At 37.4% G+C, this 26,147-nt stretch overlaps 1 protein-coding gene across 5 annotated transcripts in view; it reads left to right on the forward strand.

The window, feature by feature from the left end:
* MPHOSPH9 (M-phase phosphoprotein 9) overlaps nucleotides 1-26,147 on the forward strand; it is a 46,877-nt gene that overhangs the window by 16,095 nt on the left and 4,635 nt on the right. For 4 of the 5 annotated variants that reach the window (XM_050924355.1, XM_050924357.1, XM_050924356.1 and 1 more), the window contains exons 5-20: nucleotides 2,042-2,565; nucleotides 4,082-4,208; nucleotides 7,581-7,671; nucleotides 8,772-8,878; nucleotides 10,449-10,571; nucleotides 11,227-11,681; nucleotides 12,914-13,072; nucleotides 13,158-13,245; nucleotides 14,052-14,267; nucleotides 17,030-17,077; nucleotides 17,638-17,702; nucleotides 21,328-21,429; nucleotides 22,854-22,991; nucleotides 23,809-23,984; nucleotides 24,957-25,121; nucleotides 25,793-25,913. In XM_050924355.1, the coding sequence (XP_050780312.1) occupies nucleotides 2,042-2,565; nucleotides 4,082-4,208; nucleotides 7,581-7,671; nucleotides 8,772-8,878; nucleotides 10,449-10,571; nucleotides 11,227-11,681; nucleotides 12,914-13,072; nucleotides 13,158-13,245; nucleotides 14,052-14,267; nucleotides 17,030-17,077; nucleotides 17,638-17,702; nucleotides 21,328-21,429; nucleotides 22,854-22,991; nucleotides 23,809-23,984; nucleotides 24,957-25,121; nucleotides 25,793-25,913 (2,705 nt within the window). The remainder of the gene's footprint in view (nucleotides 1-2,041; nucleotides 2,566-4,081; nucleotides 4,209-7,580; nucleotides 7,672-8,771; nucleotides 8,879-10,448; nucleotides 10,572-11,226; nucleotides 11,682-12,913; nucleotides 13,073-13,157; nucleotides 13,246-14,051; nucleotides 14,268-17,029; nucleotides 17,078-17,637; nucleotides 17,703-21,327; nucleotides 21,430-22,853; nucleotides 22,992-23,808; nucleotides 23,985-24,956; nucleotides 25,122-25,792; nucleotides 25,914-26,147) is intronic. The other variant, XM_050924358.1, reaches the window with a different exon arrangement.

Genomic DNA, 26,147 nt, shown 5'->3' on the forward strand with positions numbered 1-26,147 from the left:
TGTAGAGGTTAATTATCGTTGTTGTTGCTCTTGCTAGCCTTGACTAGTACACTATGTTGGCTTTACCGGCCTTGCTTTTACTGATAGGAGGGCCTACCTTTGCAAGAGCTAACTCTGCACTTTGTGGTATTAGCAGAGACTAGCTGCATGAATTGCCACACTGTTCAATATAAAACCGATGGCCCTAAAGCTTTTCTCAATTGCTCCAGTATAAATTAGGAGTAACTCAATTAAATCCATCGCAAAGTAAATGGAGTTACTCAAGATTTATACTGATTAACTGAGAACAGATTTTAGCCCAGCAAATCAGTGGAAAAAATATGGGGAGAAAACACATTTTTAATAAGGAGACAAAACTTGTACCATAGCAAGAAGCTTCTTTGATATTTAGTACCACTCGGAGATATTTGATTTGCTGTGCTGTCAGTGACATTTTAACTCAAGGGACAATGATCCTGAGTTTGGTTTGGAATCACTACAGAGCAGGTCCTCAGCTGGTATAAATTGTCATCGCTCCGTTACACCAACTATGAATATTCCCCAGTGTCTTTCAGATAGCGTGACCCACTCCCATCCTGATATATGAAATTCTTTGAAAAGGTACCTAAAATACATGTTTAATATAGGTCTGAACATTTCCAAAAGATAATTCAACATCTAGATATTATGTAATATTTTCTATTGCTTTGGACCTTGTGGAGTCATTTCCAGCTGTGCAAAGTGGGTGTAAAATGCTGCCCAGTCAGAATGGTAGTGTTTTACACACTTTCTACAAATGTAAATGCCTACACGTGGTGAAAGGCAATGGAAAATCTGACTCATTTATGTCTAGTTCCTCCCCACCTACAGAAAGAAAATTAAAACAGAAAATGTTGTTGGTCTTGTGATCCAAATCACCAGTGGCCAAGGAAATTTTAATTTAGGACAGGAACTCCATCCTTGAATCTTTGTGGACAGAGAGGGAAAGAAAAAGACTGAGCTGAAACCCTCAATAGTTCATTTTTGTCACAAGTTAATTAAAGCTAGTGGGCCTGATCCTGAGAGGTGCATTACAGCTGCAACTCCCACTGAAATCAGTGGGTTTTTCTGGCGCTTACTTTCTCTTGGAATCAGGGCTTGTTCTTTTTCAGATTTTTGGACAGAAAAGTTTTTGTTTAATATTTTAATGTGTCCTCTCCAGTTGGTATTAATATATAATTGACCTGATGTGGCTTCGGGGAGAAACATTAAGGAGATTTGACTCCTGTGCACAGAAAACTTATTAAAGTGTATGGGAGTTTAGTATGTTACATTTCTGGAAAACAACTATAGACCCTGATCTTACAATGCATGCATGAAGGACCCCTGTGTACATATAGAGCTTCACTGGTTTCAGTGGGGATACAGGTTACAGTTCTAGTGCAGCTCACTGCAGGATCATGGCCACAGGTACCAACACAGAACTTGATAAAAATGTTTGGTTACTCTTTGGAACTGTTCCGGTACATCAACAATTTTTAAATGGTGTATTATTTCCCAGTATACTGAAACGGCTCTTTTGGAGACAATCTAGACTGAAAATTAAATGTTTGAATTTATACTCTTTTAATTCTAACAAATCTATATAGATAATCTAGTTAGTGTGGATATTTGTGACAGCATGTTGTACAATCATAAGGCAAACACACAAAAAGTAAACCGCTGTGTCAAAATGAACTGCATAATATAAATTTATTACCCAAAAGGCATATTTTAAAACAGAGAGTTCATAGAAAATAATCTTAGAGGTTTTTAAATTTATAAGTGATTGCTAAGGATAGTCATTCACTGCTTAAGAGTAAGATTTTTCTTTAACACACATTTTACTGTTATGCATAGGACACGTTTTTATTTTATGCATGATATATCTATATATTGAAAAGCCTTAACCAGGAATTAGTTCACATAAATTCACTAATTCCAAACAACGAAAGTTAACGTAAGATGCATCAAAATACGAATGGGATTTGTGGCACAATTGTATGGTAAAAGCATTTTATCTATTCATCTTTTCTTTTTTTAGTGTATACAGAATGAGATAAGACACTTAGTGAAGTTGCAGAACAGTAATGCTTCATGGGATTCCTTCAACAGCAAAAGTTCTCCCGCTAAACATGCAAACAATTTCTCTTCGCTAGAAAGTCAAATGGGGTTTTGTTCTGAAACCTTTGAAGAAACTGGGTGCATTGTCAATCAACTTAAATCTAATGAAGCCGAAAGTCAGCCAAAAGCATCTGCTGAGCATCAAGGGTGTTGTGTAAATAGTATTTCAATGAACAGTGGGTATGGTATCCTTTCTGCATCAGAACTGAATCCTAGGGAATCTAAAGATATTAAGAAGTGCATAGGCTACCCAGAGAAGATTTCAAAAGGACAAGGTGATGCACCCGTGACAAAGAAGGATTCAATTGCAGCCAATGTACAAACTACAAAAGAATTTCTACAAAAAACTGAGAAATATTGTCCATCACTAAAAGATGGTGTCTTAGTTTTTCCTGCTGAATTTAAGCATGAGGTTACTGAAGGTCATTGTGGAAAAACAAACTGGTAAGTGACAGACTTCCCAATTAGTAAATTTAGTACAGTGTGGCGCCATTCCTGCAAACACACCTGAGTAACTTTATGCACACAAGTAATCCCATTGAATTTAATGAGACTACTGGCATGCATAAGTGTGCTGTGCTGCTTGGCATATGGTCAAGTTCATTTATCCCAGCTTTTTATGTATTATACATTTCTTGCCTTTTATGATATTTGAAATGCTTGTCTGTTGTTGATATGGGGAGACAAATGCAGTGATATATTTCTGATTACAAAAATGAGCTAAAAACACATAGTTGATGCACAGCGTTTTCATTTATAGATTGCAATTTTAATGTATTTAAGTGTTGAATGTCTGCCTGTATGGGATTAGTGTGCTGCTAGCTTGTGCAATGGCAGCTTACTCATCGTTTCCTGTGTGCATGCATTGTAGTGTCGGTTGGACTATCGTGAATCACAAAAAAACAAAATTTGTTGTTGTTTTTTTTCTGCTGTACCCAGCAGAATGAAAGTTCAAAGGGTAAGAAGAACTTTTCATCACCGATAAACTGACATTAATGTCAAAATGTTTAAATTAACTTGTCTGGTTGACAGCACATAATACCATATATGGCTGACCCTTCCCTTTCAGTGAGGTGGAAATGGGAATGTGTGATTTTTTTGCTCCATATTTATATCCTCTGGGTGTGAGTGTGTTTCTCTCCCTCATCCTTCTTTCACTGGGATAGATTCTGATAACCTTGTTCATGATGAATAGTATCTTAGCTCCATGAGTTGTTCCATTGAAGTCAGTGGGGCTCACACAGAGTACTACTCATCATGAGTAAAGGTGTCAGTCAGTCAGTCAGTCAGTCAGTCAGTCTGTCTGTCTGTCTCTCTCTCTCTCTCTCTCTCTCTCTCTCTCTCTGTATAACTTTTTTCTTTCTGTATCTCTGTTTGCATCTCTCCTATTGTTACAGAATGACTTGGATTGGAAGGGACCCCTAATAGTAGGCTATGTGGCCATGCCCCTGACTAATGTTGTGATTGAGTCTGAAATACTTTGCTTATGGATCTAGCTAGAATTCCATGGTTCTGGTCAATTTCAGCCTGTAGCCAGTGTGCCACTGTTAATGTAATTCTGTGAATTAACATAGCACTCACTTGGCTGATTGTAATCCACTGTGTGGTTACTTGAACTGACCAGGAAACATGGTGTTTGTCTAAGTATGTGTAGTGCCTCTGTTATACATAAGTTTTCTGTTGTGATTTGTGGAAATATAGAAAGCTTGATTTTAGATTTATGGGGCCAATAACTTTCCTTATCAGTGCTTTTTCTGGAAGTCAAAACACAGATAATCAAATTGGTATCAGTTAGTTATTTCTCACTTTTTCTCAAGAATGTACATGGACAATGAAACTTTGATATCTGTGTTCCACATTGAATGGTTTAGCAAGAAATGAATTTCAATAGAAATTATTTTTATGTTACTATAAAGGTAATAACTGTTATGTGGGTTTTTTTCTTCTTCTTTCCATGTAGTAAATATCTAACATCATGGGCACAAAGGCTGAAACAAAACCAACCGAAAAGAACAAATACGGAAGAAGAAGAGTACATGAACTCTGGGCAAGGAAATGATCAAGCAAAGAAATTAACATTTGAGAAGGTAAGGATGTTTCTACATGGATGTTCAATTAAAGCTTCAGCTTTGAGTTACTTTTTACAATATGTACTTTTGTAAATGATCTTGTAATTTGCAACTGTTTGTGTTGTATTATATCAAAAAATCTCTCCCTTCAAAATATAGGGCCTAATGTGAGGTGAAATCCTACAGAGCTGAGGGCACTTAGCACCTCCTAGGCCAGATTGGGCCCATGAGCAGCTGGGAACCACTGACCATTTTTATTGGTCTTTTATAATAAAACTCATGGCAGTTTTTCTTTTTTCAAGCATTAGTTAATGCATGCTCAAGGAACTTTGTCCATCCCTATATTTGGCTTCCCTAAAATTAAACTGCCCCATGAATCCAGTTACAGTATGGGGTGCTAAAACACACACAATCACCCCTACCTATGAAAGAAGTTTGGGACACTGAATTGGATATTCAAAACCACTTATTGTAATGTACGTAGTTATGGCCTTGGTATTTATGCTTTTTGTGCTGTAGCTCTAAATTATGTTGCCCTTTTTTAAAATGTTCATTATACAGTCTGTCCAGAATACATTCACTCTTGTGTTGCCTTCCATATTTCCTTGAATAAAAGTACCAGCTGGCATGATGTTTTTAACCTTAAAGGAGCAATATGCAGTATAATAATTTACATGCTAATCTCAGAATCTGGTCAGAATCCAACTATGATGCTTTAGAACGATGGTAATTGTACTAATAATGGTCATACACCTCTCTCCTGACACCATCTTAAGGAAGAAATTCCTACACAGCTGTTTAATGACTCCACCTGCCAGGAAGTAGCAGCCTTGAGGATTGCTTATCACCTGGCTTTATAAGGTGCTGCCTATTCATTTTCCTTTTAGTCTCTTTGCTGCTCTGGAAGCACTCAGTTGAGATCTCTTCATTTTTTGTTCTCATGCCTCTGAAGAGGACAGAAATTTAAAAAGTGATGTTAAGAAAGAAGAAAAAAATTGGGGGCAGGGGGGAAGAACATGTGATGCAATGATTTGGGAAGGTTTTTCTGCTTTGTTTTGGTTTTTGTTCCTACTTTCCCATTTAGCAAATCCTCCCCTTTTTCAATCCTGAGCTATACTGAGCTTTTCATTCTGCCAAGTAGCATAGTTATTGAGCAACAATAGCTTCCTGCATTTGGGCCTGTGCATCATCAGTATGCCAAGAGCGGCGGGGGGCTATCCGAGGTGATTGGAATGTCTTCAGACCCATGTATGTTCTTGAGTAAACTTGAATGTACTGCAGGATAGTATTTTTGTTTTGATTAGGTGTTTCTTCACTCTTTTCTCCAGCTCTGCTTAGCACCTCTTCTTGAGGTATACTTCCCACTCTCTACTCCTTTGTGGGTTGGTGCTTTTTCCTGGAAAAAAAAAACCCAAACAAACTCCGCATATATAGCTTTCGACTCTTCCCATACTTTTCTGATGGTATTGGAGGGAGCTTAGCTAGTCTTCAGTCTTTCTGTTGGACACCCTGAATGTAAAATCCAGTTTTGTGTGTTCTGCAGGAGGAGGGGTAATGGATTGTGTGATGTAATTCTTAGAAAGTACAAAACTTGAAGTTGCAGCCATTAGAGATGTCTCCCAATAAGAAATTTCTTGGAATCACTTGCAAATGATTGGGTATCTGCAATGTAAAAACTTTGTTTTATGCCAATATGTGTACTGGTTATTAAGGAAAGTAATATACTACATTATACAGGACATGCTTTTCAGAAAACAGCTTTATATAGGTATCACATATTGAAATTTAGGTAAGATTGTATTTTTCATAGACTGCAGACATGCTTAGTTTGACTCCTTTACGCGAAAATATCTTTGAGTTACTAGAGTGCAAGTTCAGCATTTCTGAAGAACAATACAGGAATTGCCAACCTAGCCTAGTATCCTGTCTCTGACAGTGGGCAGTACCAGTTGTTTCAGCAGAAGGTTCAAGAAAACCCTGCAGGTGGGATGGTGCTCTCAAAAACTCTTCCAAAACTCTTAATTTTTAAATATTAAAGGTGGGTTTGTAAATTAGAGACTCTGTCTGTTGATTTCTGACTCCCATCTCGAATTTTACCCCCAAAAGTTTTGGTTTATCAATGTACTACATCAAAGGTCTTGCAGAGATGGTCTTCAGTGAGAGTTGCATTAGTTGGCACCTCTTTGGATGAAGTCCCTGGTCATATCCTAGTCGTATTCTGTTTTAGCAGTGTTTCTTCATTACAAAAGCTGTTTTCTTTCACTGAAAGTAAAACAATTTTTGAAGTTTCCCCTAAGGAGTTTTGAGATTCCCAAGGCTCGCTCTGTTTGATTCCAGGCTCTTAAATAGGGTCAGAAAGCTTCGAGCACTCTGCTATATTGTTGGCTTTAAAGATGATGCAATTAAATTTGAAATCATCTAGAATACATTACCAGTGCACAAAAAAGGTCATTTTACTAGAGTTTTGACAACTTCATGGGTTGAGATGATGAAAGCTTCAATAAAACACATTTGTGCAGAGCCATACCGGTTCATTTGCCATATTTTCCTGTACCTTCTTAAAAGATGGGACTACTTTTTTTCTATGGATGCTTATTTTTGTCAGAGTGCTGCAGAGACCTCAGCCTCATTTAACTACTCTGTACGTCAGCTTAGTGAAAGGCATTTCTTCCTTTGATTAGGGAAGAGGAGAGAGTTATGATGAAATGAAAATTGAAATTTATTTGTTGTGGTCTTCTCTATTCTACTTCCCACCTCTTTTGAGGTTTTGTGTCGCTTTGTATTTTGTTGGGGTGGTTGATTAGATTGTCATCACTCAAAACTAAGGGTGTTGACGGTGTATTATAAAGTTAAGATGATAGAGAGTATTTACCTCCTGATTCCTGGTAGGTGGAGTCATAACAGCTGAATGTAAGAAATTCCACTCTTAGGATGAGGAGAGAGAATAACACATTTATTGGTAAGTAAGTCATCTCTATAACTGCATCTTTTATGGAGCAAAACTTCAGATGACTGTCAAGCTGACAATGGGAGAGTTCTTAGTTTTGTGAAATTTCACAAAACCGCATTCAACTAAATGTATCACACTTGAATTAAATAGAAAAGTTGGTTCCCAAATGTGTGTGTGGGTGTTTTTGTTTTTGTTTTGTAATACATATAGTATGCTGTGTGTGTTTGGCTGCAGCTTATTGAACACAAAATATCTGGGCTTCGATATCAATTCAGTTGAATGGATATGAATCATGTTATTAAACTACATTTTTAATTCAATGTTTGTTTAACAAAAAGTGTTTTAATGCAATTTTTTGAACTGGTGCACCTTTATTCTTCCTTTTCTGCTTTTTAATTTTATAGTCCATAAACCATATTCTTTTCCCTTTGGAATTTTAGACTAGTGTTACTGCTGCTGCTTCACCGTCTTACGCTTTTTACCTCAGCCAACCAAATGAAAGTCCAAATTCCTTAGCATCTGACGCTTCAGGTATAGTTAATTACTAGTTTATTACTAGTAAAGCCTGACATTCCATTCTTTTTTCTTTTGGATTCTCAATATTTAGAATTCAGTGCTGTAACAGTTACCATTTCTGTTATTTATTTGCTCTAGGAAATTTGTTTCTAGCATTGGCAGGATGTTGAACCTTTTTAAAATCACATAATTCTGATTATCATCTTGCTATTTTCCCACTTCAAACCCTTGATGAGTTTTGCAGCCAATATCTCACTACAGCTAGAATTAGGCTGTAAATCAAAGGATCTAAGGCAATATTTCAAAACCTACTAGGACTAAAATCACTATGATGGATTAGTAAACTATTTCAATTGTCGATCCTGGTCCAGTGATCAGAGGGAGTATGGAAACTTGGAAGCACCACTGCTGTAAGCCTAAAGCATGTTTCTATACTCCTTCCCCAAATATGTGAGCAGACTGTATAGACCTGTTTTTGTCAGTCAGACCCAAACAATCAACTCACATATTTTGATCAGAACATAATGCAAATATGTTTTAGGAACAAGACCAAGTACAGAAGTACATTTATGCAAATTTACTACATCCACACATAACCAACTGAAACAGAACTGTGAATCGAAGGCAGCAACTTGGACTTGGGGCTGTTTGTTTATCCCATTGATTCTGGGGCTTCTGGAGGATTTTATTATCTTACTCCAGAGTGCTGATCCAAACCAAGTAGTAGGCAATTCAGAGTTATGTCTAGGGCTAGATTCTCAGCTCTAGCGTACATTCTCATAGTTCCATTGACTTAACTAGGTCTATGACAATGTACACTAGTGGAGGATCTGTCCCCTAGAGTCCAAGGAATAAGCCCAAATATTTTCACTAATTTATTGGCACTGTTTCTGGAGTAGTATAGTGTAATACTAGTGTACTTTTGTTAATACCTCTTCATGCAAAACACCAGTTGCTGCTGCCAAGGATTTGAAGTAAGATGCTTAACTAGGCACTAGTATTTAATACAATGGCTATATTGGCTATGAAAATAATAGCTATATAACAGACTTAACTATTTTTGTTATGCAGAAGTGAACTTAAAAATTGTGATATCTTTTATTTTTGCTTCTTAGGACTTACATACTGGAAACTAGATGAAAAGGAAATGTATCACTCTTTGCCTGAAAATTTCAGAAATGAATTTTCTAGTATTTTTGTCACAAAAGTGTCATCCGATCAGGTACTTTTTTTGTTCTTGCTTTGAAAATCTTGTAATTGTTCATTGTTTCCCATTTGTTCTTTACAGTCTGCAAAAGAGTCAAATCTCTACAGTCTGCCTGCTATAGGGACTATCTAATTTCTTTTGTGATCTTATGGCTGTTGAGGTCATAGAGGTGCTGAGGCTACCAATAGCAGCCCCCTAATTTAAAGAGAAGTGGGTAGAGGCTAGCATGTTTAATGAAGGAGCCGGAACTCTGGATCTCCCCCTTTCCCACTCTTAATAAGACAGCAACAGGATCTGACCTTCTAGAGTATCTCTACCCTGCCGCTTGGTGTATGGCTCCCAACCTGGATAGACAGACATGGGCTACCTGTACTTGAGCTAGCAGTACAAACCCGCCCAACCCCTTGGATCAGTACTTGGGTAGCTCACCCATGCCACTGCCTGTGTTACAATGTCCACACTGCACCAGCTCAAGCAGAGCTTGCACATGTCTGTCTGCCCAGACTGGGAAGCATGCTCTGAGCCTGTTCCCCCCCCAAGGCATGCTGCAAGACCTCCACTCAGCAGGTTTTTGAGAAGGGGTGCATGGATGAGGTTCGAAGTGAGTAAAAGAGATAATTAATTGATAATCCTGACATGTTGGGGGTGTGGGAAACAGATTTCAGTAATAACCGGTTATTTTGTAAGGTTTCTATGTATCATATTGTACATTTGTCTAGAGTTTAAAAAATAAGTAACTGAGACACCTCCCAAACAATTGCATACAAACTTCATTAGTAATTAAAATATCTTTAAACCCTGGGGGCCTGAATGTCTTGTCACTCCAGTGATTTACAATATTATATTTACTTAGGTGGTCTTATGTAAGCTTTGGTGCCTAAGGGAAGACAAGAAGGTGGATAGACAATCATGAATTTACCATAGCAATCCTACTTAAGATGATCCATTTTCATTTGGATTGAGGGTGGACTTCTGTTATTTAACCCAGTCAATTACACAGAGAAGTAAACTTCCCCAGGGAAATGTCTTTTTTGCTATTAACTCCCACTCTCAAATTCTGCTTCTTTATTATTCACTTGCATCTGATGAACTGCTGTGTTGGGGTCCTGTGGGGTGCCAGGTGGAGAAATTGTAGTAAAATTGAGGAAAAGGCAGAAGTGCTGTTCTTCAGCCATTCACGACAGGATTGCCTCTCCTAAGTGTGTAGCCATTATTGTTTTGAATGAGAAGCAACCAGAATATTTGTTTTATTGAGCTCCTCATTATCTTCAGTCTTGTAATGTCTACTGGAAACTAATCTGCCTTTAACATAGGTATAGCTGAGAACAGTAGAATTAAAGTTACCATCTACTTTTTATCTTGTTTGAATACTTCAGGCATTCAGAGAGAGAGAGAGAGAGGGGGGCTTATTGTTTACTAAGGATTTTTATATATAATTGAAAGCTCAGTGGTTTTACATGGGTGCATTGAACAAGCCCTTCCTAACTTCTTCATTTTAAATTAAGTGTATTAGGTGAAGATTGCTTACATATCCTGGCTGTTTTAATCAGGGAAACAATTAGCTATTTTGTTGGGTTTTTTTAAGTCATCTTCTAGTGATGAGATGAAACCATCGTTGAAGGATATTTATTATAAAAAACAAAGGGAAAGCAAGCAGCTGCCAGAATGGAATCTCATTTCTCCAGCCCAGCCAAGTCACCCACCAGAGGTAACATTTATTTGCACATTAATGCCTCATGTCTGAACAGAAACATTTGGCATGTTATGAGGTTTCAGATTGGTGGTTCGCTCTCATTTTCAACTCACAGACCAAGTGCCCACTCTTGAAACAAAGGCAAGATGTAGGTTGTGCAGATCTTCATGGCCTTATCCAACTGTATTAAACGCCATGATATCTGATTTTTCTCTTTTCTTCCTTGAATCATCAACGAAATAGTTAATGACAATTTAAGAGTCAACCTTGTTAAGTTCCAGAAGCAAAATCCCTTGAAATGATTAGGGACAGACACTTTCCTTGCAGCTATTGTCTGCAGAGAACATGAGTCTTGGGCAGATATCACTGAATTTGATTACATTTGGCTCACACTTTAAAAGTTTTCTTCACAACTACAAGTTCTAGAGATCACTCCTCTTTTTAAATGAAAGCCAGGAAGACAAGTAGCAGCCACCAGAAAAAAATGCCAGCTCACTAAGCTGTTGCAAGTCCATCCAGTTCTACCCCTGTGTATTGCTACCAAATAACTGTTGTCATACTACTTTTAATAGTTTCTGCAGTAATTTGTATCTCTTTCTAATGAAATAAATGATGCTTCATTCATAAATCCAATCATAGTTTATTAGTATTGTAATTATTCATTTCATAGGTCTTAACACTAGATCCAACATTGCACATGAAACCTGGTGAGCAGAATCCAGGACATTGTTTTGTCAGTACTCTTGGTGAGAAGACTCCTTTTTCTCCAGATTCTATAGTGGATCCCACTTTTTCAAGTCATTCCGACACCGAGTCATTTTCACATACAAGCAATATAACTTCACCTCAACTAGGTGGTTCTCCAAAATATACTTCCAGCACTAAAGTTTTACATTTGGACCCCTGGGAAAATAATGCATTCCAAAATGAAACCAAGATTGGCTGCTTTTTTCCAATGCCAAATGCAGATACTAGTAATGATCTGTTAATCAACACTGAGGATGAAGAAAGTTTAACTTTAACTCCATCTTCGATCATCCAGTCTCAGCTTCCATGTGGTGACAACAATTTACCAGAATATAGTATTTCAGTGACATCCTTCGAAGATCCGGTGATGTTGTCAAAGTAAGCGTTTTTGGCTTTTGTCTTATGTAAATTGTCCCTTTTTTTTTTTTTTAATATAAAAATAAAATTTAAAAATATTAAAAGTTCAGAAAAATGGAGGGAGAAGTTGGACTAGCTCAAAGAACCACTGCTAGAATGTCACTTAATGAAGGTTTTTTGGGTAATAGAGATTTGTGCATACTCTCTATGAAGCGACTAAGAACATAAGAATAGCCATACTGGGTCAGACGAAAGATCCATCTAGCCCCATATTTTGTCTTCTGACAGTGGCAATGCCAGGTGCCACCGAGGGAATGAACAGAACAGGTAATCATCAAGTGATACATTCCTTGTTAGCAATTCCCAGCTTCTGGCAAACAGGCTAGGGACACCATGTCTCTCCCATCCTCGCTAATAGTCATTGATGGACCTATCCTCCATGAATTTATCTAGTTCAAAAAAGAACTATTATCCTCATTTTACAGACGAGGAAAAACTGAGGTTCAGAGAGGTGAAGTGACTTGTCCAACATCACGCTACTGGGTGTGAGAGCCATTAGAACCCTGTCACCTCATCCCATGCACAACATTAAACAGCTTGCACAGGAGGTAACATGACTGCTAATGTCTCTGTGCCTCTGTCACCATTTATAAAATGGAGATGATGATACCTATTTCACAGAGTGAATGTGAGAATTAATATGTATAAAACATTTCAAGGGATAAAATGTGTATGTATTCTTATTTGTGCCACCCTGCTAAAAGAAGCAAAGAGCCACACTAGCCAATGAAAAGCAAATATCCCTTCACTCCCTCTGTTTAAGCTATATTGCTTTCCTCAAAGAGCAGGAGACCCCGTCTGTATAAGGGGGGTGTGTGTGGCTTTTCTAAGGGATCATATCTTGGTGGTAGTTTTGGAGTTTTCTTCTGTCTCTCCTCCCCCTCATTTTAATTTAACATGCATATCTTCTATTGGTCTGTGCAGGCAGAGAGAAGAAAAGCCTTGAATTTGTTACTGTACGTATCTACATATATACAGGCACTGAGAGCTTGATCCTGCACCAGTAAAACCAACTTTCTCCATTGACCTTAGTAGGAGCAGTGGCTAGTCCTGCGTGAGAGAAGTCCATGTAGTAATAAATATGGCAATGGTTTTAATGTTAGGTTGCCAGTGGATGGTAATGTAGACTAGGGTAAGATTTACATTCCATAATGTGGAAAAAAACAATAATTATCTGTTCATTTTAAAATCAGGATTAGGCAGAACTTGAGGAAAAAACATGCCCGACACATAGCTGATCTCCGAGCTTATTATGACTCTGAGATCCATAGCTTAAAACAACAACTTGAGGAAAGCTATAAAACTGCTTCATCTGAAGAGCTGAAGAAAATCAATCAAAATCTTGTTGACAGGTAATATTTGTTTTTGTGACTATAAGGGAAAGGGGTTTTTATTGTATACATTCTTTGGTAATTTTTTAAAAATTTATGCCTCCAGGTGTGACGAGTTAGATGCTGCTCTCAGTGAAGCTAGTACTCGCATGAGAACCCTTGAAAATAAGAATAATATGCTAGAAATGCAAGTGGTAAGTATACATTGTGGGTAACAAGGATTAAAGTTGTTAAGTGAAAAGGTAAGAGTGTGCAACTGTTAAAAAATATAGATTAAATTGATAGTTATGTTGGCCTCATCCAATATCATATCATATGAACAGCCAGCTCATATATGCATAGATACTAAGTTCTGCACCTTTAGAACCTCTTGATCTACAAAATCCCCATCTTTTGAGCATCATTCCTCTAAGTGTTTAAACTTTATTATTTATAAATAACCCTATCCCCCACCTTCCTTCCAATTTTAGCAAGAACTAAAGTTCACCAATAAAATATTAGACATGTTTCTGATTTTTTTTTCTCTCTCTCAAAAAAAAAAAAAAAAAAGAGGGGCGGGAGGCAAAATAATTGCTTCCTTTTCTTATTTTACACATGGGTGATAAGGCAAATTCCTTGTGTAGTGAGGCAAAAAGAACTATTCCTTTACCTATATCTACCCTACTCTAGGTTGTAAAGGCACAATTGGGCCAAAATATACGAATCCTCCTTTCATGACCCTCAGCTTTCCTGCTAGGCCAGGGCCTGTTCTTTCATGGCTATACAGCGAACCGGTTCCTTGCTAAAGAACAGGAAATTGGGTTTCTTTTCTTGAATCTTATTTTTTTAGTCTAATGCATTGCACTAAAGAAAGTAGCTTAAACTTTTTTTCAGTTTCTGTACATTATTAAAAATTAACTTCTGCTTTCTATCCTTGTAAGATTTAAGATTATAACTTTAATATTTAGAGACAAAATTGGTTAGGTAAATGTTTTAATGAACCTTGTTTTTTGTTTTGTAGACAGATTGGAGAGAACGCTTTTATGCAGTCAGTAATACTTCCAAAGTTTTGCAAGAACGTATTGAAGAAATGCGCACAAGTCATAAAGAGAAGGATAACACTATCAGCCGACTAAAATCTAGGCTTAAGGATCTAGAAGAAGCATTTGAACAGGCTTACAAGCTGTCAAATAATAAAGATGCCAGGTTAAAGGAAGAAAATAAAATGCTTCAAGATGTAAGTGAGAAAAGTAATTAATAATGGTTTACAACTGCACAATATTCCATGAACTGTAAAAGTCCTGGATGCCTTTGGAATAACTCTCAAAATGTACTGTAGCAGAACCTTAAGTGACCAGCCAAGGAACCAGGAAAATTCAGTCCTGTGGAGATGGCAGTTTAAATAAAGGCTGAACTAGATTATACTAGAAATATAATAGATATTTAAAAATTGTTATTTGAGACCAAATTGTTTACTCAAATTGGTCACTAGTGCAGATTTGATTGTATTTTCTTATTGTACATACTAAAAGAGTATGTATAGTATAACTCATCATGTATTTTTATTACTTTTTAAACTGATAGATCATTTTACTGACGTTATAGAGAAATTAAGTATTATTTATACCCTTCAAGTCCAGATGGCTAGGTGTTGTTTTGCAACAGCAAGGAGACAGATCTCTAAAGACTCTGCCTACTCAGTTTCTTTTCTGTCTCCAGCAGTCAAATAGTGGTGCTAACTTAGCTTACCATCTGGTGTCTGGTAAGGTAACATTTTCTGAACTAATTTTAGAATAAGTTTCTCATTGATTTTTATTTTTTTTTTAATTCACTGGGGATGAGCTGATGTTTTGTATTGTAACTCTTTGTGGTTTGTTCAGATTTTCTGTCCGACTGCAGACCAAATTAATAGAACCTTGCTTTCTGACTTTTTAATTATTATTTATATTAAAATTAATCTTAAAATGTTAATTTTAAATTTTTAATATTAATATTAATTTTAATATTAAAATTTACAGAATGGAGGTTAGCAATGTGAAAACATATTGGGAGCTTTAGCTCCCTTTTTAGGATGGGATTCTGAAAAGTGCTCTGTGTTGGCCAAAATATTTCCTTTTTAAAGTCAGTGGGAAATTTGACCATTGACTTCACTGGAAGCAGAGCAAAGCCAGTATTAAGCACCTTTGAAAATCCCATCTTTGGTGGGTAAGTAATTTTTGTTTCCTTTTATCTCTTCAGTGGTTTTTACTGATTACTTGACATTTGTTTTATAAGAAGTTTTTATATTTTGTATTTTTAATAAAATTCATTTTAGAAAAAACGAACATACTCCAAGCAGGATAATGCTAAAGCACACAAGTATTATTAGACAAGTAACTAACTGTTAACATTATTTGTGCAAACAAAAAGGACTGCCAGTATTTTAGAAATAAAGTCTACTAGGGAAAATCTGACTTTCTGGACTTATCCAGTTTGTGTTCTGTTTATACATATGCCCCGAATATTTAAAAGGATTTCTGCCATTGGGAACTGGAAGAAAAAAGTGAACTGAAAACCAAAATAGCTGTCAGCAATAAAAAGGACTAACTCTTGAATAGAGACAACTATATTGATCAATAAACTTGAATTCATTAAGATCCACTCCCAAAAATCATTTCTTTATATTGTTCAGCAATACTCTTCTAGACTGAAAGACACCTCTCAAACTCTTTTTAAAGCTTCAGCTCAGCAAAGCACTGGATCCAAGGGCTTAAATATGTCTTAAATGGTGTAGATATTCTTGCAAGTGTCCTGCTCAGTGGTGACTTTTCACCCATTGTGAATGAGGAGATCTATATTAAATATTTTTCATGTGTTGCTGGTCCCAAACTTGCAAATTGTTCTGTAACACTGCATTTGTGCATAGCCCCATTGACTTTAATGCAGCTCCATAGGTAGGCAGAGGTGCCTCTCTGCAAAATAGCGTGCAGGATGGTGGTTGTAGTCAGAAGATTGCTCTGTTAAATTATGTGGGTCCACATACTGCAAACTCTGACTCCCATAGATAAGCTCCTGGGTCTTCAGGATCTGGCCCATAATTCTTTCCATATTAATTTTGTTCAGTTTACACTAAAAAGATTTTTCATTTTTATTCAGCCTTTAGTCAGTTTTATTACGTTATCTGGATTGCAAATACTCCAGGGGACTATGTGTATTAAGAAATCCTGTTTCCACTGGATTTTTGTGTGTGTGTGTGTGTGTGTGTGTGTGTGTGTGTGTGTGTGTGTGTGTGTGTGTAAATTTGCAATAGATCGTAAAGCTTCATAAAACAAACATTTAACAAACCCTAAAGTTCAGGCATAGCTGATTTGGCAGTATGTTTTCAACTTTTTGCCTCTAGTAAACTATTTATCAGTTCGAATAATTTCTACATTTAAATCTTAATAATCAAGATAGTGCAAGGGACAATGAATTGAAACAGGGTCAGGGGATATAAAGTGCCTCCTTACTTCTATATGCTCTTGCTGGGGCCCAGCGTTGGAAGGAAAGCAGTCTTCATGCAACTTCTACTTCCCCTCCACTTGTGTGCAGGTGGGCTGGTGCTTGGCAGCCAAGTAATGGTTGGCTTATCCCTCCAGTGTGCCACCCACATCAGCTGCACTGGCGCACAAGATGAAATAGTCTGCTGCGGACATAGACCAATAGCAAACCGGTGTACTAAACTACCGGAGCAAATGGGCCAAGGAGAGAAATTTAACTCTTAAATCACAATTTCCTCATGTGTCTGCACCTTACATTTACAATCAGAAATATACAGTCTAGCCTTTGCATAGTGTAAGGGAGCAAATATGCTACAATTCTTATTTTGCTTGTAGCGAAAAGGCTTAAACTTAGTTTTCATAATTGGACTTTTGCTTTAGGTCAATAACTTTTTAAAAGAAATTAAAGTGCATATCAGATTATAAGAGTTTAGTTTCCGTTATGTTTTAATTTTACTACTTGCAGTTTTTGTTCTTTTAGCTTCTGGGAGAATATGAATCACTTGGAAAAGAACATGAAAGAGTAAAGGTAAGTAGGCATGGATTAATTTTATTTAAAAACGGTTGAGTGAAAATCTTTGTATGGTTTTAATAGATATATAATATAGGAGTGACAGTACCAGAATGTCCAGATATCCAACTATAAGTGAGAGGATAATACTTGAATCAAGGGAACTAAAGGCAGGGAAAAGTTTGAACGGCCGCAGTATTAGGCCCAGATATATCACCATGGCACAGAAATACATATTAATTGAATATTTTAAGTATTTAAAAAAGGATTACAGGGATGAATCCATATATTTTAACAAATGGCTTCCTAGTATGTTTGCAATGTCATAGAAGGAGGAAGAACAAGGATTTCAGAGTACATCGGATGAAGAAGGAAATCTTATTGTTTATATGATATTCTAATCCTAGACAACAAGAGTATTGCAAAGTCAAATGGAAGTCTAAGGATTTTGTTTTAACATAACTCCCTTTCAAATAAAAAGGTGATACAAATTGTAATTTTTCAATATAGACGAAGTTACTCATTTTTTCCCTTATAGAGTGTTTCACTTGTTACTTTTTTCTTTGTGTATTTTACAGGATACATTGAATGCAACTGAAAATAAATTGGTTGATGCAAACACTCAGATTTCTGATTTGAAAAGGTAAAATGTGAAAGCATCTTAGTACTATCTTAATAGTGTGAATCTAGCTTTAATGCATTTAGCATTTAATCCTTGATAATGAAAATTATTGCAGATCTTTAGATCCAGTTGCAATTTGTAAAAATTAATGAAGCACCTTTGTACAGATATTGAATAATTTTATGGTACATTGCACAAATTATAAGATCCTACTTATTTTACAACACTTCAAACATTTTTTTTCCTCATCAGGACCGCCTCTCAATCTAGAATGAATGGGTTGCGTCTCCTCTTTCTGTTGTCATTCAGTTCAGCCAATCCACTGGTCAAGCTTTTCATGCCAGAGTTCTCTCCTCAAAAGCCCTCATCTTCAGCTAACCAGTCTTTGATCTGGTTTTCAGGAATGTGGATGTTGACAGGAATTTGCTGTTCAAAATTATGGCACCTAGGCACAAAGAAAGGACAGGAAGGTGTTCCATGTGTAGAGCAGGAATAATACATCCTATGGCTGTCCCTCCTGCTATCTAGACCTCTCCTGGCTGATAGAACTGCAATCCATTGAATTTACACTTTCTGGATATGCATGAGGCAGGACTCATGACCATCAAGAGATGAATGTCAGGGCCAAAGTCCAGCCAGTATTGTGCATGGCTACAGACTGTTGGAAGTCTTTGTCTCATGTTTCGCAACAGTTCCCTTGCAAGCCTGCTAAACAGAGCATTCAGGGCGGCCGGCAGGGGAAGAGGGACTTTACTCTGGGAAAGCTCTAGTATAGGCCGCACAGGATTTCTTTGATCTAACTTCTCTTGGTATATGACTCACTGTGTTTCTCTTTTGTGGGTATGTGCTGTCATCCCTTCCCTCCCCATGTTCATCTGAGGATCTGAAGTCTCGCTGTTCATAAGTCAGAAAGATCAGGAGAGATGGAGAAACTACAATTTTTCATGTATATTTTTGTTTGTTGTTTTTCAGAGTGTTACTCTTAGGATGGTCACCAGTTTAATTTCCTAATCAATTCTAGATTTCATTATTATTAAGCCATTAAGCTTCCATTGCTTTGTCTAAAGCCAATCTAGCCAAAGAGAGGGAATTTGGGACCATTTTGGGTGTTGTCCTGGCCCTTTTATATATTTGTATAATTCACGGGTTTTTAGGAAGCCAAAATCCTTATTTATTTTGTTCTGGGTTCCAAAAAAAAAAAAGGGGGGGGGGAGGGAGAAGGCCTCCTGCTTAGGCTTTGAATTTACTCCTGAATCAAGAAAGTACACATTATTAAGCATTTGAGAGTTTAAGACCAGAAAGGATGTAGAGACATCCCAAGCTGACATGGTGTCCACCTGTCTAAAAGAAACTTACTGGTCATTTACCTGGCATCTATCTACATTTTTTTTTTTTAAGGCGTTGTGAAGATTGAGGTGCCTTTGCCATACTTGTATGCTATGTTCTGAGAGCAGGAGTCAGGGGCAGTTCAGTCTAGTATTTCTTTTGCATTGTCTGTTTCTCTCATCTTGTTCTGTGAACTGCTGGGGCATAGACCATTTCAGATTGGGGGCAACCGTAATGGAAAAGGATATTTTTATTTTGCTATCTGAAAACTGTATTTCTGTGATGGATCCCAGTGACATTTTCAGGGTTACTTCAGGTGGATCACTACCACCTTCTTGCAGCATGAGAGAGCCTTGTCTTTGCCCCCTAGACCAAGGGTGGCCAACCTGAGCTTGAGAAGGAGTCAGAATTTACCAATGTACATTGCCAAAGAGCCACTGTAATACGTTGGCAGCCTCTCCCTCAGATCTCATTCCCCGCCCCATGTCTCCTGCCCTCCTGCAGCCCCGACGATCAGCACTTCCTCCTCCCTCCCCATACCTCCCGCTAGCTGTGATCAGCTGTTTCACAGTGTGTGGGAGGCTGTGGGGGCGGAAGGGGGTGGAGCGAGGGTGTGGCAAGCTTGAGGAAGGGGGTAGGAAGGGGTGGGGACCTTGGGGGAGGGGGAGAAGTGGAGGCAGGGCCTGGTGCAGAGCCAGGGATTGAGCAGTGAGCACCCCCGGGCACATTGGAAAGTTGGCATCTGTAGCTCCAGACCGGACTCAGCGCCTATTGGAGGAGCCGCATATTAACTTCTGAAGAGCCACATGCGGCTTCGGAGCCACAGATTGGCCACACCTACCCTAGACTTCAGGAAAACCTCTCCAACTACTGGCTGTTGGCAACACAAGCCTTCTGCTCTGGGCTCTACAAGTCCCTCTCCCAATGCAAGCTAGCAATTTCACACACCCCACTTTGATACACTTGAGTGCCCAACCCTTTATTGACTGAAAACCCACAGTCTACACTGATCCATGGCCTCCATGGAAGCAGTGCACCTCAATTCACCATTCTCCTTAGCATAAAGGACTTAGATGTAAAACCAAACTGAATTTTATTTAACAGAGTTTGAGAGAGAGATTCAAATAAAAGCAAGTATAAAGGTTTGGAAACATAAGGATACAAGTAAAAGAAAAACATATACAAAATCGATAGCTTATAATTATTAACAAGTTACTTTCCTGTCTAATATGGTATTTCTCACTCAGTGGTCAGTCTTGCCACATTTGTCCAGTTCAGAAAGCTATGATCCACCTTTAATGAGACAACCCCACTTCTGCTGGCAGAGTATCTCCTCTGTAATAGAACAAATCCTGTGCCCTTTCCCTAGGGGATTCCCTTATTCAGAGACGTTTCCTGGAGTTCTTTTGTCTTTAACTCCTCAAGCCTGCACCTGGTCCAGATAGTAACCACAGGCTGGCTTCACAGATGTCTGTTGTTCCTAGTGTTGATTGGGTTAGCTCTGAGACCTGTCTCGCCTCAAGTGACAAGGTCAACAGTTTTGAAACCTAATATTCTGCATTTTACATATCTCTTAAATTATTTCCCTTACAAGCATCTCACAGTAACCATGACAATCAGCTGGTTCCTAGGTTTCAGCAGAGACCACACACGACCTCTTCGATGAAATATTGAGAAATGGTTGGACACAGAGGTGATATACCTGCTTGCACATGTCTCTGTTACAGTCCCCCAGTCTAGAAGCCTACCAGGTTTGGGGTTTTTCACTTTAATTCTGATTGCAGATTTAACAGAATTCTTGCTAAGGTTTGATTAATCGAAGGTGTGGGCTACTCTGTGGTGAGGGAGGGGAGAGTTATGATGTGAAAAGTCTGAACAGCAGGCTGGGTGAGTTACCTGAGCGACATGTGAGATGAAGATCAGCCCATTAAATCCAGAATGAGAGAGTTTTTCAAGGAGGAGAAGAGGTTTGGTTTTTTTTTTTTTTTTCCTTCCTTTTGGTGAAGCTAATTTAAAAAAATAGACTTCATTCAGATAGAACCCATGTAACCTTATTAGTATTTTTAAATGGTTTTACACTTCAGTGGAATTATTCCACAGCAACATATTTTTTTTCTTGCCTTCCATCGATGTTTAACTTCTGATTTGACAATGCTTGGAATCAGATACAATGAAGTATCTTTACATACTGGTTACGCTTCTTCCACCAAGGACATATATTAAAAAATCTCTATATTTTAATATTGTATAAGATCTAACAATACTATTTTAAACTTCTTTTAAACCTCCTTGTAATATGTCTTCATTACTTCTGCATTAGAACAATTTCAAAACTCGAAGCTCAGATCAAGCAGGTAGAACATGAACATATGTTGAAACTCCGTCATATTACTGAAAGTCATTTAAGAACATCTCATGCCAAGTAAGTGAATATTCTATCATGTGAAAAGGTGGGTGATGTGTTTTATTGAGCAGTTTTTCTGTTTTGGCTAAAAATGGGTTATCTAACAATAGACTGTAGCAGTTGAAAGACATATTACATAATCCAGCATATTATATGCCAGGAAATAATTAAAAGATGAAATAAAAAATATGGGCATCCAGTTTTGCAAGCTTTACTTGTACAATCCTTACTCCCGTAAGTGGTTTCAATTACTTCACTGGGATTACCTAAATGAGTAGAGATTACCCTTGTGAGTAAAGTACACAGTAGGAAGTATAAGATCTGAATCTGCAATTGTACTGTAAAGGCTCCATGTCATTGTACCTTTAATACTTTGAATCAGAAAGGTGTATGTGACTTTTTAAATTTTTAAAAATAATTTAAGTGACACTTGTAAAATTTTATGTGGAAATTAGAGTGTAAATTTTGCTAGAATAGGGGCAGAACCGGGGTGTTTCTGCTTTGCTCCTTTGCTGTATAAAGTATGCCTCAAAAGTTTTACCTTCTATTAAGGAACTTTGGAAATGTACCAATTAGCAACTGAGAGGGATAGTTTCTGATGAGGACTAGTTAAATAGCTAGAAAATGGGGATGCCTCCAAAATAGGAAAAATGGAAAGACTTAATCGTTATGAGACAGATTTGCCCCCACTGATGTAGGGAAGAGGTGCAATCTGCTGAAGCCAAAGTAGAACTGGGGATGAAATCAGGCCTTATAAACTGATAACACACACAGAGAGAGCATCATTCCATTTAAACAAACAGCAGGATAGATTTAAAGAAATATAATTATTATTCTTGGTATTGTGTGAATTGATACACTGTTGTTCTAATTTTTGTGTACTTTTTAGTGAATCTATATATAAAATCACTTTTTTTTGGTATTTCTAATCTGTAATTTTTCAACTGAAAATAGTTAATGGCCTCTATATTCATCACTTCTTTGTATTATCAGTTGTGCTCTTTCTTTTTAAGAAATATGTAGGGTGAGACAAAAGAGAAATAAAGAGTTGAGGCTTTAAACCAACAGCTTCACCTTAGGTACAATTATATCTTAGTTTTGTATAATTCATTCAAAGTCCTTGCGAAGAAGCCAACTTGGTATCTGGCACTTGAAGTCAGATAAGCAAGTGTTTCTGTACGGAAGTATAGATCTGTGGAAAATACTGCCATCTAAAAATACATTATAAATAATTACTGAAATCTGAGTGTGTATGTTCTTTTAATTAAAACAATCACTTTTTAAAAAGGTACTTATTTCTCCAAATATTTACAAATTTGTAATTCTGTGTTGGAACGTAAGGTGCTTTCTCTCTCTGGCTAGTATAAATGCTATTTTTTTTTTTTAATTTCAAAACCAAAACTTCAAGCATTTCATAATCCTGAAGCTTTTCACTTCAATAGCAAGCTGACAGCTTCTGATGTAAACAGACGGAAGTGGTTGATACCAGGAGCAGAGTATTCAATCTTCACAGGCCAACCTTTAGAAAATCAAGAGAGCATTATGGATAATAGACTGGAGGAAACCTACACTCCTTCTAGGTAAGATAGCTTCCTGTAACCACCACCCTCCACTCTGATGTAGTGGAGAATCAGAGCAGTTGTAATCTAAGAAATATCTATGAAATTTCTGATTGTAGAAATAATTTTCTCTACAATTGACTGTTCTTGAGCTTTGTTCTTGTATTTATTTACTGAAGTCTAAAGTATTTATCCATTGCCTGAAGTGCTGTGCATGTTTTGAAACAACCTCCTAATCTAGTGTGAAACAGGCGGGGACTTTCTTAGCTCTCAAAGGTCTTTTGCCCTTGAAGAGACCTCATAGGTATGTCTTGTTCACTGACCAACTGCCATTGCCTTTATGCCCTCTGAAGTATTCCACTTCAGTTCCTTGGTCAGCAAAGGAGTTCTCGGTTAGAATTGCACTGGCATGGTTGGTTGCAGCTTTGCTGGTTCTGCAGACTTCAGTTTTGATGAGGATGTCACTCTGTCTCTTTAGTAGTTTGCCTTGTTCCTTCCTCCTTCTCTGTCAGGGTAGATTTGATTTTAAGATTTTACAGAGTTGATGTTTGAAAAATTCTAGCTCGCCAGACTTCACTCATTTCCACTATTGCTCAGATTTGGGGGTTCACATCATCCTGTAACTAATATTTAGAAGTCAGAGGTTTCTGGATGAAATAAAAAACATTATAAGAATTTCCATTTGAATTATTGTAAGATGTCACAATACTTTGCACCAACAAACTGTGAAGTATTAAATTTATTTCTATGTGAGTGTAACTCTCGGTTGACATTTGGATAGCCTATTTACCATATAAAATCTTGGTTCCTCATATGCTGCTTTCATATACTATTTAAGGCACCATTCTCCTCCTGAAAAGGACCCTTCACTAGAAGACTCTTTAACAAATGTAATGGCAAAAAAAGAAAATGAGGCACCAGACACACCAATCATGAAAGCCTTTAAAGAACTTGAAGAAGGAAAAGCCTTTAAAAGTTGGGGCACACAGACAGAAAAAGAAGACACTTCAACTAGTAATAAATTTATTTATATTCTTGGATTTGACTTGACTTGCATCCTCGAAATCACGTGTTTTCTCTCTCTCTCTCTCTCTCTCTCTCTCTTCCCCCCCCCCCTTTATTTTCAAGGATTAGAATTAGCCTGGCTCAGGTGACAGGGTAAAAATAGTTAATAGCTTTGCAAAGAGTCTTTGTGTATTTTAAAACAATGCTCTGTAGTTTGCCTAACAAAACCTGAAATAATAAAGCTAGTTTTCTTGCATTCCCATTATTTTCAATAAGTCATTCTCCATAGCATCATATTAGTTCATCTAGTTCAGTGTCCTTTCTGTAGTGGAAATTTATATACATTGAGTATTAACACAGTTCCTGCTGTCTTTGCACCCACATTTGTTTTGTTGTAGTGTAACGTCTAAATGTTGGCATGAAAGCTGGCATGTATTATATGACTGAGTAGATTTAATTTCTTCCTCTATGGTGCTGGAGTTGCAGGTGCTCAGTACCTCTTTGCATCAGGCCTTTATTATTCAGACACTAAAAATATGGATTTAGGAGCCTAAATTCAAGCACCTAGGTTTGAAAACTCAGGTCCTGTTCTAACTCCTGTCTTTCAAGATGCTTGTGCTGCCCTGCTTTCTGTCTCCTGTTTCTGTTAAGCCTGTGCTATTTCTCACTAGCTCAGAGTTGTCCTATTTACCTTCACTTTAAACTCAGTTCTTCTCTTCTGTATCTGTGCTGCAGAACGGCTCTCCTCATAGGTCTGGTTAACATCTTACTTCAACGAATGTCAAATATTGCTCAATTTCTAGTGGGGATAGGACTTAAGCATGTACAGCTGGTTAGTATAACACAAACGTACTGACATGGGAAACAGCTGAGATGGAACAAGTAGAGGTTTGAGTACAGTAGGTTACATGGGGACTGAGTGAAGGAGAATCCTCAATATCCTGTGTGATATAAATATTAATTTTTGTTTTTTTTTAATAGAAACGTCACATAGACATCAAACTGTTGGATTTAATGAAAGCACTTTTAGTGCCAATCGGTCCCCAGAGAAATACAGAGATCAACAAAGACCAAAAAGATATAGCTCACCTAGTGGGCAGAGGTCATCATCCCTCCCACCTTCAAACAGGAAGGCAAACATTCCAAGTAAGCATTTTTGTATACAGGGTTATTGTGTCACTTCAAAAAGTGACAAAGAGTTCTGTGGCAACTTATAGACTAACAGACGTATTGGAGCTTGAGCTTTCGTGGGTGAATACCCACTTCGTCGGATGCATGTAGTGGAAATTTCCAGAGGCAGGTATAAATATGCTGGCAGGAATCAGTCTAGAGATAACAAGGTTAGTTCAATCAGGGAGAATGAGGCCGTCTTCTAGCAGCTGAGGTGTGAACACCAAAGGAGGAGAAACTGCCTAGCACCTCAACTGCTAGAAGAGGGCCTCATCCTTCCTCTTTGTCGCTTTTTACAGATCCAGACTAACACAGCTACCCCTCTGATACACTGCATTTTGAAGTATTTAAATAACATAAGGTTGAGTTACAAACAGCTGAAGGAAGGAAATTTAAAAGTTAGGAGTCTCACACTGTTATCATGGATTTTCTGAAAAAAAGTTTGCGTACATGAGTTACAGAATATGTGAAAGCTGTAACCTTACTATCATTTATCAGTGTGTGACGCATACTTTATATGATTTAAACGGACAGAACTTCATGGAGAACTTTGAAAATAATTCTTTAAGACTTGGGATCAAATTGTATTAAGAAAAACTGTTTAAATAGAAAAAGTGTTAGGCATTCAAATCTTTTCTTCTCTGCAGCAGGAAGAGAAATAATGCTGGCACCAGTGTCAGTGACATACAGCCCAAAACGATCTCCAAAAGAAAACCTGTCTCCAGGATTTAGCCACTTGGTTGGCAAAAACGAAAACACAATGACTAGGTACATATTTGTAAATATAAATTTTGCAGCAGAGTTTATTTTCTGATAGTAGTTACACAATTTACGGGCTTGATCTAGCATACCCATACTTTTATAAATAGCTCTTACTCATGGCAGTAGTCTTATCAAATATGCATATGAGAGAGGCCTAGTCACTTAAGTAAGGGTTTGCATGACTGGGACATATATCTGAAGTCAAGTTTGCTTTTTGAAATAGAGCAAGAATAACCTTGG

This window comes from Gopherus flavomarginatus, chromosome 15 (assembly GCF_025201925.1).
Source record: "Gopherus flavomarginatus isolate rGopFla2 chromosome 15, rGopFla2.mat.asm, whole genome shotgun sequence".
Taxonomy (NCBI): Eukaryota; Metazoa; Chordata; order Testudines; family Testudinidae; genus Gopherus; species Gopherus flavomarginatus.